Source organism: Salvelinus alpinus, chromosome 26 (assembly GCF_045679555.1).
Source record: "Salvelinus alpinus chromosome 26, SLU_Salpinus.1, whole genome shotgun sequence".
Classification (NCBI taxonomy): domain Eukaryota; kingdom Metazoa; phylum Chordata; class Actinopteri; order Salmoniformes; family Salmonidae; genus Salvelinus; species Salvelinus alpinus.
In genome coordinates this window covers 21,997,866-22,015,954 of record NC_092111.1, presented here as the reverse complement: position 1 = coordinate 22,015,954, position 18,089 = coordinate 21,997,866, and the positions used below count along the sequence as shown (strand labels likewise).

Genomic DNA, 18,089 nt, shown 5'->3' with positions numbered 1-18,089 from the left:
ACCTAGACACCTACACTCAACACAAACCCATACACTCTACCAAAAACCCCTATACCATACAACCACCCCAGACAAGACAACTATACACAAACATCCCCCCTGTCACACCCTGACCTAACCAAAATATTACAGAAAACAAAGATAACTAAGGCCAGGGCGTGACAGCTGCCAACATACTGACTCAACTCCAGCCACTTTAATAATGGGAATTGATGGAAATTATGTAAAAATGTACCACTAGCCACTTTAAACAATGCCACTTAATATAATGTTTACATACCCTATATTACTCATCTCATATGTATATGTATATACTGTACTCTATATCATCTACTGCATCTTGCCATCTTTATGTAATACATGTATCACTAGCCACTTTAAACTATGCCACTTTATGTTTACATACCCTACATTACTCATCTCATATGTATATACTGTACTCTATACCATCTACTGCATCTTGCCTATGCCGTTCTGTACCATCACTCATTCATATATCTTTATGTACATATTCTTTATCCCTTTACACTTGTGTGTATAAGGTAGTAGTTGTGGAATTGTTAGGTTAGATTACTTGTTGGTTATTACTGCATTGTCGGAACTAGAAGCACAAGCATTTCGCTACACTCGCATTAACATCTGCTAACCATGTGTATGTGACAAATAACATTTGATTTGATTTGATTTGATAAGGGTACGGCTAAAGGCTAAAATAACTGGTCGTCTAGTACGTTCAGAACAGAGATTAAAAGGAGCAGATTTATGGGCACGGTAGAATAGATTCAAGGCCTAATATACAGATAAGGGTATGGTAGGATGTGAATACAGTGAAGGTAAACCTGTGCATAGAGTGACGATGAATGAGAAATTGTCTCTAGAAATATCATTTAAACCAGGTGATGTCACCGCATGTGTGGGAGGTGGAACTAAAGTGTTTACTAAGGCGTATTGAGCAGGGCTAGAGGCTCTACAGTGAAATAAGGCAATAATTACTAACCAAAACAGCAATGGACCAGGCATATTGACGTTAGGGAGAGGCATGCGTAGCCGAGTGATCATAGGAGTCCAGTGAGTGGCTTCAGGCAGCTAGCGGGCCGGGGCTAGCAAGCTAGCAGAAGGGCCTTTGAGGGACGTTGCGACAGAAGAAAGTCTGTTGTGGCCCCCTCGTGCTGTTACGTCGGCAGACGGATCAGCAGGGCTCCGTATGGTAAACCACACGGTTGAGTGAAGGATGGGACTAAAAACAAACAAAAGATAACTATTGTAAACTATATTGCGTCTGTAAAATATATATAGTGTTTATAAGCTGGAAGTAGAACCATAAGAGTTGTTGTCCATTAGTTTACTCCATTTAGCGGAGGGATATTAGGGTTAGGGGAAAATAATAAAGGAAATAAAAAATATTTATATATATATTTGTATGAATATACTGTATATATTTACAAAAAAATGTATGGTGGATTGGAAATGATGCAGACAATTACATTGATGGAAGTCACAATATATCTGCAAAATTAAAGCTGATCTACCACGCAAAAAAAATACAAATAAATGAAAAATAAATTTGAGGGAGTGTGCAAATGGCATGCTGACTGCAGGAATGTCAGAGAATTGAATGCTATTTTCTCTACCGTATGCTGCCTTCAACGTTGTTTTAGAGAATTTGGCAGTACGTCCAACCGGCATCATAAACGCAGACCACGTGTATGCCGTTGTGTCGGCAGGCGGTTTGCTGATGTCAACGTTGTGAACAAAGTACCTCATGGGGGCAGTGGGGTCACGGTATGGGCAGGCATAAGCTATGGACAATGAACACAATTGTATTTTATCAATGGCCATTTGAATGCACAGAGATACCATGACAAGATCCTGAGGCCCATTGTCGTGCCATTCATCCGTCGCCATCACCTCATTTTTCAGCATGAAATGATAATGCACGGCCGCATGTGTCACCTGTCTTTGTGATTGTCTCCACCCATCTCCAGGTGTCAACTCTTTTCCCCATTAGTCTCTGGGTATTCATTCCTGTGTTCTCTGTTTGTCTGTTGCCAGTTCGTCTTGTCTTGTCAAGTCAACCAGTGTGGTTTTCTGTGCTCTTGCTTTTTCCTTATCGACATTTTTCTAGTCCTTCCAGTTTTGACCCTTGCCTGCCCTGACTCTGAGCCCGCCTGCCTGACCATTCTGCCTGCCCTGACCTCGAGCCTGCCTGCCACTCTGTATCTCCTGGACTCTGACCTGTTTAAGATATTTTGCCTGTCTACAGATAAGGGTATGGTAGGATTATAATAAATATCAGAGACTCGAACCATCTGTCTGCATCTGCATCTGGGTCTGTATCGTTATACCATGTCGCAAGGTTCTGTACACAATTCCTGCAAGCTGAAAATATCCCAGTTCTTCCATGGCCTGTGTACTCACCAGACATGTCACCCATTGAGCATATTTGGGATGCTCTGGATCGACGTGTCGACAGCGTGTTTCAGTTACTGCCAATATCCAGCAACTTCTCACAGCCATTGAAGAGGAATGGGACAACATTCCACAGGCCACAATCAACAGCCTGATTAACTCTATGCGAAGGAGGTGTGTCGCGCTGCATGTGGAAAATGGTGGTCACACCAGATACTGACTGGTTTTCTGATCCACGCCCCTACTTTTTTAAAGGTATCTTTGACCAGCAGATGCATATCTGTATTCTCAGTTATGTGAAATCGATAGATTAGGGCCTAATACATTTATTTTAATTGACTGATTTCCTTTTATGAACTGTAACTCAGTAAAATCTTTGAAATTGTCCCATGTTGTGTTTATATTTTTGTTCAGTATAATATGCATCTAACTAACCATCACCAACACAGTGATATATGGTACATCAACATAAAAAGAAAAGCCTTCAGGAAGACTTGCTCAGAGAGGTGTTTCTCTACCTACTCACCATCAACTCAGAAATAATCATTCAGAAGTTAATATGAATGTCAGTTAATAAGGTTAGTGAAGAAGAGTTGTACATGGGAGTTGTAGTATTTGTTTCCCCACAACATTCTGCTTAACCCAGATAAAGATATGTTGGTTTTTGTTCTATCAGATCTGGTTTTGACAGACAGAATTCTGGTGCCAATGTGACATATTGGCAGGAATTTGGCTTACAGTAACATCACTGGGACTCAGAAGTGTAGTTGATCCTGTCAAAGAAAATACTGCCTACAATGTTGAACATATTTTTTCATGACTATTGAGGGTCATGGGCTTATGTCATGTCATTATCTGGGTCAAATGCCATTTAAAAAAAAAATATTATTTGTGTTATCTCATCATACTCCATCCTCGATAATTTACACAAACTTTCTTCATAATCAGACGCCGTTCGACGGTTACCATGGTTACAACATCACTTTGTGCTGAACGTCACCACTTCTTGTGGCTAACGTTGTGCACATAACATGTTTTGAGGCGTTCTTTGTGCCATTGTTCAATCAAGTAAAAACGAGAAAACGGATAAAGTGAGTGATATTTTCAATATAAGGAATAATTGACAAAAGAAAGTAGTATGCTTTTATGCAGAGGAGCACACAATTTGTTTTATTTTCTGAAGATAATGGAATAAATACTACTAGCGGGTCGAGTTATTGCTAGCTAGCTGTCTAGCCGTCTAGCTAGTATGACAGTTGAATGCTGTTTAGCTAACTAGCCAATTTGTAAACAATATAGTTATCTACTGAGCTAGCTAATGTTAGCTACATTGTTACTGGACGAGCAGTTCTGCTAATGTTACAGTTGTAACTAATAGCTATGTATTTCCATTATCTGTCAAAACGTGTGTTCCAGAAAGCTAGCTAACGTTAGTTAGCTAGCATTGTTCCCATAATAATTGAATGGATAATGCTAGCTAGCTAGTTTAGCTAGCCATATCCCTGCAGGTCAAGCTGTGATGCCTGCATAGCAACATGTACTTTACTCTTGTCTCAACCACCACAGCCACTATCATTGTGACTAGTTAGTTATGTGCATTGCTATGATTATCAACACCACGACACCTGCTTGCATAGGCTAGCCTATATTCATATTATATGTCTGATACCGAGATCATGGCAATTACTGCAATATGGCTTTTGATCAGTATAAAATAACAAAGTAAGGCAATGGCAGATGAAAATTTGCAGCAAAATACAATTCATTGTTGATTTGGTTTGTTGAGCTATTTGTAATCATGATTTATATTTGCAACACTCAGTACATTAAAAGGCCTGGCTTTAATGATGAAGGTGTTGGTACTTCTCTACCATGGCACTGAATCTTCTCTGTTCTTCTCCTCTTCCCAGTGGACCGTGGGTCGAAGCGCAGGCAGGTGAAGCCTCTGGCTGCCTCTCTGCTGGACGCCTTAGATTATGACAGCTCAGACGACAGTGATTTCGAAGTGGGAGATGCAGATGCCTCAGGTAACCAACCGCAGTGGGGGTCCTCTTCCATCCACTCCCCCTGTAAATTACACCCTTTCTTCCCCCACACACTCAGTTCATTCCTGTTATGTTCTTCTGTCAGTTCAGATAGAACTGGAGAGGAGAAAGATGGAGCTCAGAATTAATTATTCAAACCAACTTGAAATGTACCCAAAAGCAAGGCAAGGATTTCTATTGTTGTTTGTTGCTATTTGGTTGTGTATCCTTTTAGAAGTTGGCCATCATGGACTACTCGTAGTCATGAAGGCTCTATTTAGCTGTGGCTTGAATAGCTTTAAATGACACTTCAATGTCCATCTTTGAGATTTTCCTAGCTGTGATATTCTCCATGTCAACACAGCTTTCAGAAGACTATCTCCACCATTACTTTCTGCCCGGTGCGTCTGTCAGTGCCTCCCCACTCTCAGATGCAGGCATTCCAAGGTTTAGATGAAATCCTCATCACCCTGCTTGTCTGTGTCTTGTAGTGACCTTGTAGAGCGGTGTTTCTCACTGACTCGGTATGATCTAGAGAGGCTGTGGCCAGGCGATCTTGGGCCTGCCACTCTGCCTGGGCTGGATTTATCACTCTGTTGGCCCTGAGGTCTTCATCCACCCTATCTGAAACACACACACTGAGGCCAGAAGCTGATAATGAGATTCTACAGTACCGTGAACCTCCTGGGCTCTGTGGTTTTGGAGTGTTGGACTCTGGACCTGTCACCTGACACTTTGAAATCCAACAGCTCTTGTTAATCTGCATTGTTAATCTGCATTGCAGATTAGACTACATGATATATCGTTAGAGAGCTGAATTCAACTTTGTTTTTATCACTTAGCAACATGATTTGATCATGTTCATCTATATTTAAAGTGTCTTAATACAAACAAGAGATTAAGACAGCAGACATGCTTTCATTCATACTCCATGTTGAACATACCCTCATTCATACTTCATGTTGAACATACCCTCATTCATACTCCATGTTGAACATGCCCTCATTCATACTCCATGTTGAACATGCCCTCATTCATACTCCATGTTGAACATGCCCTCATTCATACTCCATGTTGAACATGCCCTCATTCATACTCCATGTTGAACATGCCCTCATTCATACTCCATGTTGAACATGCCCTCATTCATACTCCATGTTGAACATGCCCTCATTCATACTCCATGTTGAACATGCCCTCATTCATACTCCATGTTGAACATGCCCTCATTCATACTCCATGTTGAACATGCCCTCATTCATACTCCATGTTGAACATGCCCTCATTCATACTCCATGTTGAACATACCCTCATTCATACTCCATGTTGAACATACCCTCATTCATACTCCATGTTGAACATGCCCTCATTCATACTCCATGTTGAACATGCCCTCATTCATACTCCATGTTGAACATGCCCTCATTCATACTCCATGTTGAACATGCCCTCATTCATACTCCATGTTGAACATACCCTCATTCATACTCCATGTTGAACATGCCCTCATTCATACTCCATGTTGAACATGCCCTCATTCATACTCCATGTTGAACATGCCCTCATTCATACTCCATGTTGAACATACCCTCATTCATACTCCATGTTGAACATGCCCTCATTCATACTCCATGTTGAACATGCCCTCATTCATACTCCATGTTGAACATGCCCTCATTCATACTCCATGTTGAACATGCCCTCATTCATACTCCATGTTGAACATACCCTCATTCATACTTCATGTTGAACATGCCCTCATTCATACTCCATGTTGAACATGCCCTCATTCATACTCCATGTTGAACATGCCCTCATTCATACTCCATGTTGAACATTCCCTCTGTCCTTCTTTCTCTGTTCTAGGGTCAGAGGGTAGTGCCATTGGGAGTGATGAGGAGGGGTCCAAGGAGGAGAGCGTTGCTGAGGACTCTGACAACGACAGCAACTCGTACAACATCGGCTCTGCAACGGACGGTGAGGAACAGACCAAGGAGCTGACAGGTGGCGACACCCCCACAGAGGAAGAGGAGAGGACCAAGGAAGAGCAGCCGTCCTCTGACACTAGCACCACCACCACTAAAGACCCTGCTCAATCAGGGGTGCCCAGGGGCCGACGGAGGAGAGAGGAGAAGGCCTCGGACACAGAGGCTGGGAGTGGAGGAAGTGGGAGTGGCACAGGTAGGCTATGTTTTAAAATGTTTTTGTTACATTCATGTTTTAAAATAATAATATTTTTATAAACGTGAAAAATAGAAACCCTTGAACCTTGATCCAGGTCGTGGTAATGTGGGTAGTGGTAATGCAGTAGTGGTAATGCGGAGGACGGCCGCCACACAGGAGCCCAAGAAGTGGAACCTGCGTCGTAAACACCCCATGCTGGACTTTACCACCGTGGAAGAGCTCAACGAGATGGACGACTATGACAGCGAAGACGACAACGACTGGAGGCCCGCCTCCGGCAAGAAGAAAGCCAAGACGGCGGCCGCTCAGAGAGGAGGAAGCGAGGGAGAGGAGGAGGCGGAGGAGGAAGATGACGACAGAGGCACCGGTAGTGATGATGATGAGGATGACGATGGTGGTGATGATGAAGATGAGAAGGAAGAAGGGAGCAGTATCGACGGTGATAAAGAGGTGAAGAAACCCAAGAAGAAAGTGATAAGCAGCAGTGTGTTTGACAAGGAGCTGACCAATGACAGCATGTCACAGGGAAAGAGCAACAAGGTAAACACAACTTTATGTCCTCTGTATCACACTTTGTTGTTCGCAAACTGCCTCACGCCCTCAGCATTTAGGCGTATCATGTAGTCGTGAACGTTGTTAGAGAAGTTTATATAACTCTCTGATCCCTTCATTGGATCCAGTGTGTTAGCCAGCCCACCACTATGTTGCTATGTGCCACAGAGTTATCATATAATCCAATGAAGAGATTGGATGGTAGAGTGAGAGAACCACAGAGACTGCTAGAGCGATACAGCTTTGTGTTAGGCTAATCCACTTAGCTTAGAGTCCATCCGTGTGAATGAGATTTAGCCTACTACTGTCTATCAATAACGATCTGTGGTCAGATGAGAGGGGAGATTGTGATAGGCTTTAGATTTAGGACTTGGAGGAACTTTGTTTGCAGAGGCCGGAAACTTTATTTTTTACGGTCCGTTGTATACAAACATATTAGAAACACATGTAACAGTGTATTACATTCTAACACGGAGATGAAGACATTTTAGAGACCTATACATTCCACCTAGTTAAAAACAGAACATGTGTACAACACCCGCAATATAGTGTATAAGGGTGCATTGATAATGGTTTTACTGAAACTGTACTGTCTCCCACTTCCTGTCTACCCAGGATGCCCTGCTGGAGCGTGCCCAGACATGGAGCGTGGCGGCCCAGAGGATGGAACACATCCTGATCTGCTGCGTGTGTCTGGGAGACAACAGCGAGGACGCTGACGAGATCATCCAGTGTGACAACTGTGGTGTGACCGTACACGAAGGTAAGAGATATGTAGCCTTTTCCTATTTTACTTCTACGGTAAGCACAGGTCAGAAACACAGCTGTTCAGAAGGGCCAGGACTACCTTGGTAGCTGTTCAGGTTTGGGTCAGAAGGTTTGTGTTTTTTCTGTAAGGCAGAGATTTAAAAATGAGCCGGTGTTTGGGTGCCAGGTTGGGTTTTGGTTGCATGTTCCATATACCCACAACCAGAAACAAACACTAAATAATCACCACTTCACTGTCCACCCCACACATAAACATAGCAGGGAAACCAGCAAAACAGAAGTGCGTTCTCCCCATACAGCCCTGGCTGGGGAACTAACAGACTAACCCTCTTCCTCTTCATCTAGCATTATTAGCTCATTGTGTCTCCCTCTGACTGGTTGGAAACAAAATCAATGGCTTCTTAAATCGTGTCTCAGATGTGGCCTTCTCCTCTGGACAGGCGTGGTAACGCTGCCCATGCACACCACTGAATCAATGTGACAGCGCTAATTTTCAATTACGATCACTTTATTTATTTATTTATTTACAGATGTTTTACTGATTTTAAAGCACCTACAAATGGAATGCATGCAGGCACACATGCTGGCACGCACACGCCATGGCCATTGGCAGCACTAAATCAGAGGGTCTTTCAAGTGCCCCCCCACGCTCTCTCTCCGCCTCAGTTCTCATTCTCACCCCAACACAACACACACCTCACACATATACACACACACTTATCTCTCCCTCCCTGTGTTAATAGGTGCTTGGTCAAACACTGCATATTCTTGTTCTACTATTCGACAGTGCCACAGAACAAGTTGTGCTCCATAAGAAAATGTAAGACTACAAATGTTTTTGCTTTTACTAACATGCAGCATCTAATTATTTGGTTCCATTTATTCCTAATGTCTTGCTCAATTACAGTTGATGCCAACCACCAAGCAGACTCTCTCCAGGTATTATGACATGTATTTCATCAGAATTGCACGCATCAGGAAAACGGCTTGTATTACAAGCTTTCCTTTTCTTTCTGTTGCAATGAGAGATGGAGAGAATGCACGTTTTGAGAGAGAGAGATAAAGGGAGTGGGAGGACTGTAGAAAAGGCACAGTAAGACATGCATAGAGGTTGGAGGACTGTAGAAGAGCAAGAAAGTGACAAGTAGGAACTCTTTCTCCTTCATTAGCCTCACTGAGGCATTTTCTCCTCCCGTGGTGGAGAGAGGCTGGCAGGTAGGAGTGTTGTGGCCGCCCCCTGACTGAACAGACAGCTGTTCCATACTGAGCACTGCCCCTCCCTCGCAAGCCATTTCTTAGAGACACACACGGGCCCCCCCCTCGAGAGCCAGCAGCACCACAGTGCCAGGCACCCTGAGGGAGAGGGAGGTTGGTTAATTCAGGAGATGGTTGGCCCACACGGTTGCCTCCATGTCACAACTGCCCACCTGCAGCTCTGCGCAGCAGCTCAGAAAGTTGACCCCCCCCCCCCCCCACACATACACACACACACACACACACCTGTCATATGCATGGGATGATGCTGGCATGAAATGGGAAACAGGAATAGCCAGGGCCTTTCTACAGATTCTGTGCCCAGTGCCCTACCCACCCTGATGAGAAAAGAGTGAGCTGGCGTTTTGCCAACTCAGGAGTTTCAACTGTAGTGGGAGGAGGAGAGGATGCTGGATGCTGAAGCTATGCATGGATTGTTCTGTTAGCCTTTTTGGCTCCAACTAGCTCATGTTTAGCTCCTAGTTTTGGGGTCAAAAGGTGCTGAGTTATCCTCCTCTGGGCTTTAGAGGCACAGTGCTCTTTATGATGTCCCTGACTCACTATTCTGAGAAAATAAGAGAGTGAGGGTGGAGGGAGAACAAGGGATTGTAACAGGAAGGAGAGAGAGAAAACGAGGGAGTGATCGTGAGGAAGAGATGAGAGATGAGCTGTCATTATCTGCAGCTTGGTTGAGTCGTCCGACCACCTCGTCTCTCTGCTTGACTCCAGAACTCTTTGTTCTCCTTTCCGGAGCACTACACATTCCCTCGTTCAGACAGACACTCTCCTCCTCGGACCAGAGGGAAGGAATGATGGATGAAAGGAGAAGATGCAGGAAGTCCAGTGCAGAGAGGGAGGGAGGGAGGGGGAGAAAGATCAAAAGCCTTGGTGAGCACAGCAGAGGCTCAGATAGCCAGTTGTCCGTACAGACACAGCCTGTATCTGTCACAGCCCTGGAACCTGCAGACTAGCTGCTTTTGATTAGCATGGGCTAGTGTGTGTCTCTGTGTGTTGAATGATCACAGACATCATTAACTGCATCACCATTAAAAAAAGCTCTGATTCTTTCTCTCTCTCTGTGTCTCTCTGTGTCTCTCTCTGTCTCTCTCTGTGTCTCTCTCTCTCTGTCTCTCTGTGTCTCTTTCTTTCTCTCAAGCCTAAATGCTCCTTCTAGCTTTTCAGTAGAGAAGACAGTCACTTCTTGATTGTTTTTATGTCCCTTTACAATTTCTAGTCTTTTTTGTTTTGCAGTTTTCCTGTTTCAGCAGTGTGCTGGTATCCAGTGTGGCTGTTAAAATGCTCTCCCCTAATATAAGAACATGACATTGTCATTAATAGACCTTGCTTGCATCCCAAATGGCACCCTATTCCCTACATAGGGCTCTGGTCAAAAGTAGTGCACTAATAAGGAATAGGGTGCCATTTGGGACATACATCATTCTACCACCAATTAAATCCCTGTGCTATTGATTTCACTCGGCTCCCTAACGAGTTCTGGACCGTAAAGTTAATTATTTTCTCAAATGTGCTTAATTCATTTAGGCGCTACTGTTTGGGCTCATTTGTTTAAATGCATATTCAGTAGGAAACTATGTTTAGGAGGGCTGTTTTTTGTTGTCGCTGCGATGGACAACGCCAATGTGTGACTAACTGGTCTGGCGTGTGTCATACTGTAGTACCAGCAGATGACACAGGCACAAATCATACACTGTTTCCTTCTATCCCCCTTCACTGTAAGGGTGCTAGTGTATGGCTGCGTCTGAAATGGCACCTCATTCCCTTTGTATTGCATTACATTCTACTCGTGGTCCATTTCATATGACATCGTTTAGTCTGTTACAGAACTGTAAAGAACCTACCCTTCGTACTGTTTGAAGTATAGGCCTAGTAGCTTTAGCATTGTCAATACCCGCTCTTGTTGTTCCTCTGTGCCATTTTGAAGGCAGCCTTGCCTTAGATGAGGTTCAGGAAGTGCTTAGCAGACATATGGCCTTATCCATGGCAGTGAGATGCCTTCTGTACATCCTCCGTATCTCCTGTTATACACCAGGGTAATTATCACATTCATGTGGGTTAAGAGCTCAGCTCAAGGTTAAAAACCATGTTTTCCCTCATGCTGTTTCAACTAACTGCAGAAACCTTAGTGCCACAAGGGCAGCTCCCGAAGCCCCTGAAATGCATTTAAAGGCCCACGCCTTAATAAAATAATGCCAAAACGCCAGCCCTGCCACTTGATTTTCTATAATGAGGCTGGAGAAATGTGGCCTAACCACTCTCAAATTCATAGTAAATATCACAGTGAGCCTTTAAGTGATCCACAACACATTAATCTGGTATTGTGTTTATATCCAGTGTTTGCAGATGAATTCAAACCTAGAGGAGAAGTGCAGATGAATGAATGAATGGGACCCATAGAAGAAAACAAAGCATTGTGAAGCTGCTTATTGACAGTTCATTTTCATTTTAGAAATAGCGTTGTAATCCATTATCAGGCCTTTGTCAGACGAGAACATTGAATTATACTTATTATTGAATTACTCCACTCTTTCTCTCCCTCTCTGTCTTTCGCTCTCCCTCTCTCTGTCTTCCTTTCAAAACAGGTTTAGAAAGTCGAATTGAAATGAACACGCTATCAAGCCGTAGCAGCCTTGTGGTTTTTCTCCCCCATAACGAGGAAATGATTTATTCTATGGTATACTGGCCATGAGAATGATTGCATTGTTTTTAAAAAGGAGCAGAATAAAGTCATGTTTTGAGAGATTGTTCTCCATCTTAATATGGAGTTTTAATTCAGTGCTGGTGATTTAGAGGAAGACAGCTGGCAGTTGTTTTCTGCTCATTCCATCTGAAAACACACACACATCTGTCATGAAAACCGTCAATTACATCATATGTAATTGGTGTTATTTAGTGAGATCTGGGCTCTGTGTGTGTGGGTGTTGTCATGCCTCATTCTGCACATCGGCTCTGCTTATATGAGTGCTTTTGAATAGGTCCACTTAATCTTGGAATCGAAAGTGTTACCATTGAGGGAGAAATTGAATTGAACGAATCTAAGAGCATCCATCTTGAAAACGCTGGATGCTGGAGTTTTTATTTCTGGGGGGGAGAAAAGGAAATATTTTGACAGGTAGCCACAGAGTGAATAGATGAAACTGGAGATAGAGATTAGAATATAGGACATTTGACTAAAACCTCTTTTCAGACCTGTTTTTACATAGGATATTAGTTTATTGAGTTGTTTTTACATAGGATATTAGTTTATTGAGTTGTTTTTACACGGGATATTAGTTTATTGAGTTGTTTTTACACAGGATATTAGTTTATTGAGTTGTTTTTACATAGGATATTAGTTTATTGAGTTGTTTTTACATAGGATATTAGTTTATTGAGTTGTTTTTACACGGGATATTAGTTTATTGAGTTGTTTTTACACGGGATATTAGTTTATTGAGTTGTTTTTACACGGGATATTAGTTTATTGAGTTGTTTTTACACAGGATATTAGTTTATTGAGTTGTTTTTACACAGGATATTAGTTTATTGAATTGATTAAACAATTATTTAACTGCATGTATGAAGAGACAGCTGTTATGTACATTTCTCCAAATATTCAAACAATATTGATTTGTTCGACTTCCATCTGAAATCATTTGTGTCTGAAATCTAAATGAGATGTAATGATGGAACAGGTAACACTGAAGCAGCATCGATAACAATGAACTGAATTCAATGGCGCTGCTCTGACAGGTGTGTAGGTGTACTCTCTCCACCTCACTTTCAGGAGGAGGCAGAGATGGACATTATGTTGGGTGTGTTGAGAACCGTAAAGAGATGATTAGTGTGACATCGCTGCCAACATGAAAATAGGAACCCATCTATGCACTGTCAAAATAACTGATTACTCTCTCACCAAAATGATGTGTGCCTATTAGTTTGATCCTGGGGAAAAGAAAAACACTCATCTTCATATTAGAACAGATGGAGATTCAGAACCACACACACACTCATATTCACACTTAAATGTTAACACCTAATGTCTTGTAAGCACGACCGCGTCCTTCCTTCCTCAGCAGCACCATATACCCAGTCAGACCTTTCATTCACTATAAAACCGTAATACAGTTCAAATGACTTCTTCTTCTCTTGATTTAGTCAACACTATACCCTACCCCCTATAACCTCTTTAACTGCCAAGCTCGTCATTTGTGACAAGGATAATCTTCACTTGGAGGATTATGAAGCTACCCCGTAGTCATCACTTTTGGTCAGCTTAGCTCACATTAGCCAGCACCCCATGGCTTAGTGCTTCCAGCTTTGTATCTCGGTTCAAAAGGAACATCGGAGATTTGCGGCGACGGTTCAGCCGTAAGCCGGTAAAACCAGCGTGGTGATCGTTCACAGCTCCCGGTTCCCTTGGTTCAAAGCACCAATCACTATTAAGCACCCAACTGTTGCCAGCAGTATTTTCAGTAATATCTTTTTTTTTTTTAAGAAAATAAACCTTGAGCTATATTGGAGCACCTGGGGACTTAGCCTCTTGCCCTTGCCTACATACTGTGGGGGGAATCATTGAGAAAGGACATTTATTGTAGTTTGTTGTAGTTAAATGTGAGGCAGAGATCGTGGTTTGGAGGTCAGGATGAAGCTCCAGCTGTGTACTAATTGCCCTATTGAAATAATCAGTGCTTGATTGATGTGATCCTGACTTGATTGATGTAATTCTGACTTATTTCTGACTTCCTGGTCATAAATAAACCTGCTGTAAATGTAACCTTTATTTAACTAGGCAAGTCAGTTAATTAAGAACAAACTATTATTTACAATGACGACCTGGATACGGCAGTACCCTATATAACCCGCCTATTTTCCACACAGACAAACATCATTTTCAAGCCACTCTAACATATCTGTTCACCGTGATGCAAAGCAAATGGTCAAAATCAGAGCGCACATATAGAGGACATGTATGCACTGAGAGAAAAAACAACATACAACTGAATAAACATTGCCGTCTGGTGTGGCTTCTCAATGTTTGCCGTCGGTTGGTCGTCAGACTCGACTGATTCCCGAGTGTGGTCCAGAGTGACAAGCATGCAGAGCATGTACAACATTGAGAGTTTGATTTGTGAGTCTCCCATCGCTCAGAGAGCCTGGAGGCTGGGTGACTGAATTAGGAGCCAGTGTGTTATCTCTCCAATGGAAGGCAGAGAGGCTGATTGCTGCCCTCATTTGTAGCGCGGACCACGTTTGGCCAGTGTAATAGCAGCCATAGAAACCGCATCAACGAAAGTAATTGTTTTGGCAACCCTGGAAAAAATATTAACGTGCTTTGCGTGTGGCTTCTCTCTCTCTTAGTCTGAGGCCTCGACAATATGATCAAATATTCCCTCTTAGAACGCTGGAGTATAAAGTTTTAGAGTAGATTGAAAGCTCTCTGGAGGTTTTAGGGGAAACAAGTAAACAGAAAGTTGACACGTTGTGTGCTTGTCAGGGCACTGTTTTCTGGTCTTCTCGGTCCTCAGCCTTCACACCTTTTAAGAGGATCCACCACCTTGTTGTTAGACAATGTAATGGATTCTGCAACCCTTACTCTGATAGAGCTATTGCATGATAGATGCATGATAGTTAGTCATTGAATGTTAGCGGCAAACGTAAAAGCTAATGGAATATGTTAACTGTTGTCAGCTACCGATCAGCATTATTGAAAGCACCTCTGACGATGTGACTGACAGACGTTCTACATGTGTTCCAGGTTGCTATGGAGTGGACGGGGAGAGTGATTCCATCATGAGTTCTGCCTCGGAGAACTCCACGGAACCGTGGTTCTGTGATGCCTGCAAGAACGGAGTCACGCCCAGCTGTGAGCTCTGCCCCAATCAGGACGGGATCTTCAAAGAGACTGACGCTGGGAGGTGGGCCATGATTCTACACACTGATTTTATGATTTTTCACATTATTTAATTTGCTCATTTGGGTGAATTACATTGGACCAATCACGCACACTCTTGAAATTGCAATGAACACACTAGGAATTGCCTACAGTATAGGAATTGTCTACACTATAGGAATTGCCTACACTATAGGAATTGCCTTCAACCACATCAACAAAAGTAGTTGGCCGTTAATGGTAATTCACTGTAGGTGACCTAAAGCCTCTCTCCATTTAAATTGTGCATGCATTCAGCTTTGGAGAAAGTATAGCAGGTGGAGAGAGGGAAAGAGAAGAGAGGGAAGACCGGGAGAGAGAGAATGAGAGGGAGGGTGAGGGAAAGAAAGGTAGGGGAAGAAAAAGAGAGAAGGGTAGGGAATGGAGAGAGGGAAAGAAGGCAAGTGAGGGAAGGAGAGAAAGATAGGAGGGGGGAGAAAAAGAGAGGAGAGACAGTGAGGGATAGAGAGAGAGAAAGTGTGTTATGTGAAGCGTGGAGACTCCAGCCACGCTGTCGCTGATAAGGCTCCTCAGCCAGCCTGCACCCGAATTTACTACTTCACTAGAGCATGAAAAACACAGCAAATTAAACTGTGGAGCGCTCGCTTGCTTGCTGGAGATGGATATCTTTATATTGGACTTCGGATTCTCGTCCCCAAAGTCCGCATGTGAAAATGTGTCACACCAAACTGATGCTCAGTCAGAGAGTGTGGCTTGGGCTGCTGAAATCAACTACTGAAGTTTTAAAAGCTGTTTAAGTGATTAATTTATGTTAATTATCTGAGTGAAGTTTTCATATTTTGCAATGTTTACATTTTCAAATTTTGCAGTACCTAATTTAATAGAGCTTTGTCAGCACATGTTTACTTGTATAACTTAAAGATGCGTTATAAAGGTTTTGTATAATTTCAGCCAGTAGTCTACAATGTCATCCATTTCATATTATATGTTACGTCCTGCAAAAAAATATATACAGTGGGGAGAACAAGTATTTGATACACTGCCGATTTTGCAGGTTTTCCTACTTACAAAGCATGTAGAGGTCTGTAATTTTTATCATAGGTACACTTCAACTGTGAGAGACGTAATCTAAAACAAAAATCCAGAAAATCACATTGTATGATTTTTAAGTAATTCATTTGCATTTTATTGCATGACATAAGTATTTGATCACCTACCAACCAGTAAGAATTCCAGCTCTCACAGACCTGTTAGTTTTTCTTTAAGAAGCCCTCCTGTTCTCCACTCATTACCTGTATTAACTGCACATGTCTGAACTCGTTACCTGTATAAAAGACACCTGTCCACACACTCAATCAAACAGACTCCAACCTCTCCACAATGGCCAAGACCAGAGAGCTGTGTAAGGACATCAGGGATAAAATTGTAGACCTGCACAAGGCCGGGATGGGCTACAGGACAATAGGCAAGCAGCTTGGTGAGAAGGCAACAACTGTTGGCGCAATTATTAGAAAATAGAAGAAAATAGAAGAAGTTCAAGATGATGGTCAATCACCCTCGGTCTGGGGCTCCATGCAAGATCTCACCTCGTGGGGCATCAATGATCATGAGGAAGGTGAGGGATCAGCCCAGAACTACACGGCAGGACCTGGTCAATGACCTGAAGAGAGCTGGGACCACAGTCTCAAAGAAAACCATTAGTAACACACTACGCCGTCATGGATTAAAATCCTGCAGCGCACACAAGGTCCCCCTGCTCAAGCAGGCGCATGTCCAGGCCCGTCTGAAGTTTGCCAATGACCATCTGGATGATCCAGAGGAGGAATGGGAGAAGGTCATGTGGTCTGATGATTCAAAAATAGAGCTTTTTGGTCTAAACTCCACTCGCCGTGTTTGGAGGAAGAAGAAGGATGAGTACAACCCCAAGAACACCATCCCAACCGTGAAGCATGGAGGTGGAAACATCATTCTTTGGGGATGCTTTTCTGCAAAGGGGACAGGACGACTGCACCGTATTGAGGGGAGGATGGATGGGGCCATGTATTGCGAGATCTTAGCCAACAACCTCCTTCCCTCAGTAAGAGCATTGATGATGGGTCGTGGCTGGGTCTTCCAGCATGACAACAACCCGAAACACACAGCCAGGGCAACTAAGGAGTGGCTCCGTAAGAAGTATCTCAAGGTCCTGGAGTGGCCTAGCCAGTCTCCAGACCTGAACCCAATAGAAAATCTTTGGAGGGAGCTGAAAGTCCGTATTGCCCAGCGACAGCCCCGAAACCTGAAGGATCTGGAGAAGGTCTGTATGGAGGAGTGGGCCAAAATCCCTGCTGCAGTGTGTGCAAACCTGGTCAAGAACTACAGGAAACGTATGATCTCTGTAATTGCAAACAAAGGATTCTGTACCAAATATTAAGTTCTGCTTTTCTGATGTATCAAATACTTATGTCATGCAATAAAATGCTAATGAATTACTTAAAAATCATACAATGTGATTTTCGGGATTTTTGTTTTAGATTCCGTCTCTCACAGTTGAAGTGTACCTATGATAAAAATTACAGACCTCTACATGCTTTTTAAGTAGGAAAATCTGCAAAATCGGCAGTGTATCAAATACTTGTTCTCCCCACTGTATATACAGTACCAGTCAAAAGTTTGGACAGACCTACTCATTCAAGGGTTTTACTTTATTTTTACTATTTTCTACATTGTAGAATAATATTAAAGACATCAAAACTATGAAATAAAACGTATGAAATCATGTAGTAACCAAAAAAGTGTTAAACAAATCAAAATCAAAATAGATTTTAGATTTTATGTTCTTCAAAGTAGCCACCCTTTGTCTTGATGACGGCTTTGCACACCCTTGACATGCTCTCAACCAGCTTCACGAGGAATGCTTTTCCAACAGTTTTGCAACAGGAGTTCCCACAAATTCTGAACACTTGTTGGCTGCTTTTCCTTCACTCTGCGGTCCAACTCATCCCAAACCATCTCAGTTGGGTTGAGGT

At 42.8% G+C, this 18,089-nt stretch overlaps 1 protein-coding gene across 5 annotated transcripts in view; it reads left to right on the top strand.

Annotated features, from left to right (window-relative positions):
- Positions 1-3,396: 3,396 nt before the first annotated feature.
- LOC139554943 (PHD finger protein 14-like) overlaps positions 3,397-18,089 on the top strand; it is a 158,441-nt gene continuing 143,748 nt past the window's right edge. For all 5 annotated transcript variants that reach the window (XM_071368252.1, XM_071368250.1, XM_071368251.1 and 2 more), the window contains exons 1-6: positions 3,397-3,500; positions 4,320-4,436; positions 6,300-6,614; positions 6,712-7,157; positions 7,785-7,932; positions 14,947-15,106. In XM_071368252.1, the coding sequence (XP_071224353.1) occupies position 3,500; positions 4,320-4,436; positions 6,300-6,614; positions 6,712-7,157; positions 7,785-7,932; positions 14,947-15,106 (1,187 nt within the window). In that variant the 5' untranslated portion in view covers positions 3,397-3,499. The remainder of the gene's footprint in view (positions 3,501-4,319; positions 4,437-6,299; positions 6,615-6,711; positions 7,158-7,784; positions 7,933-14,946; positions 15,107-18,089) is intronic.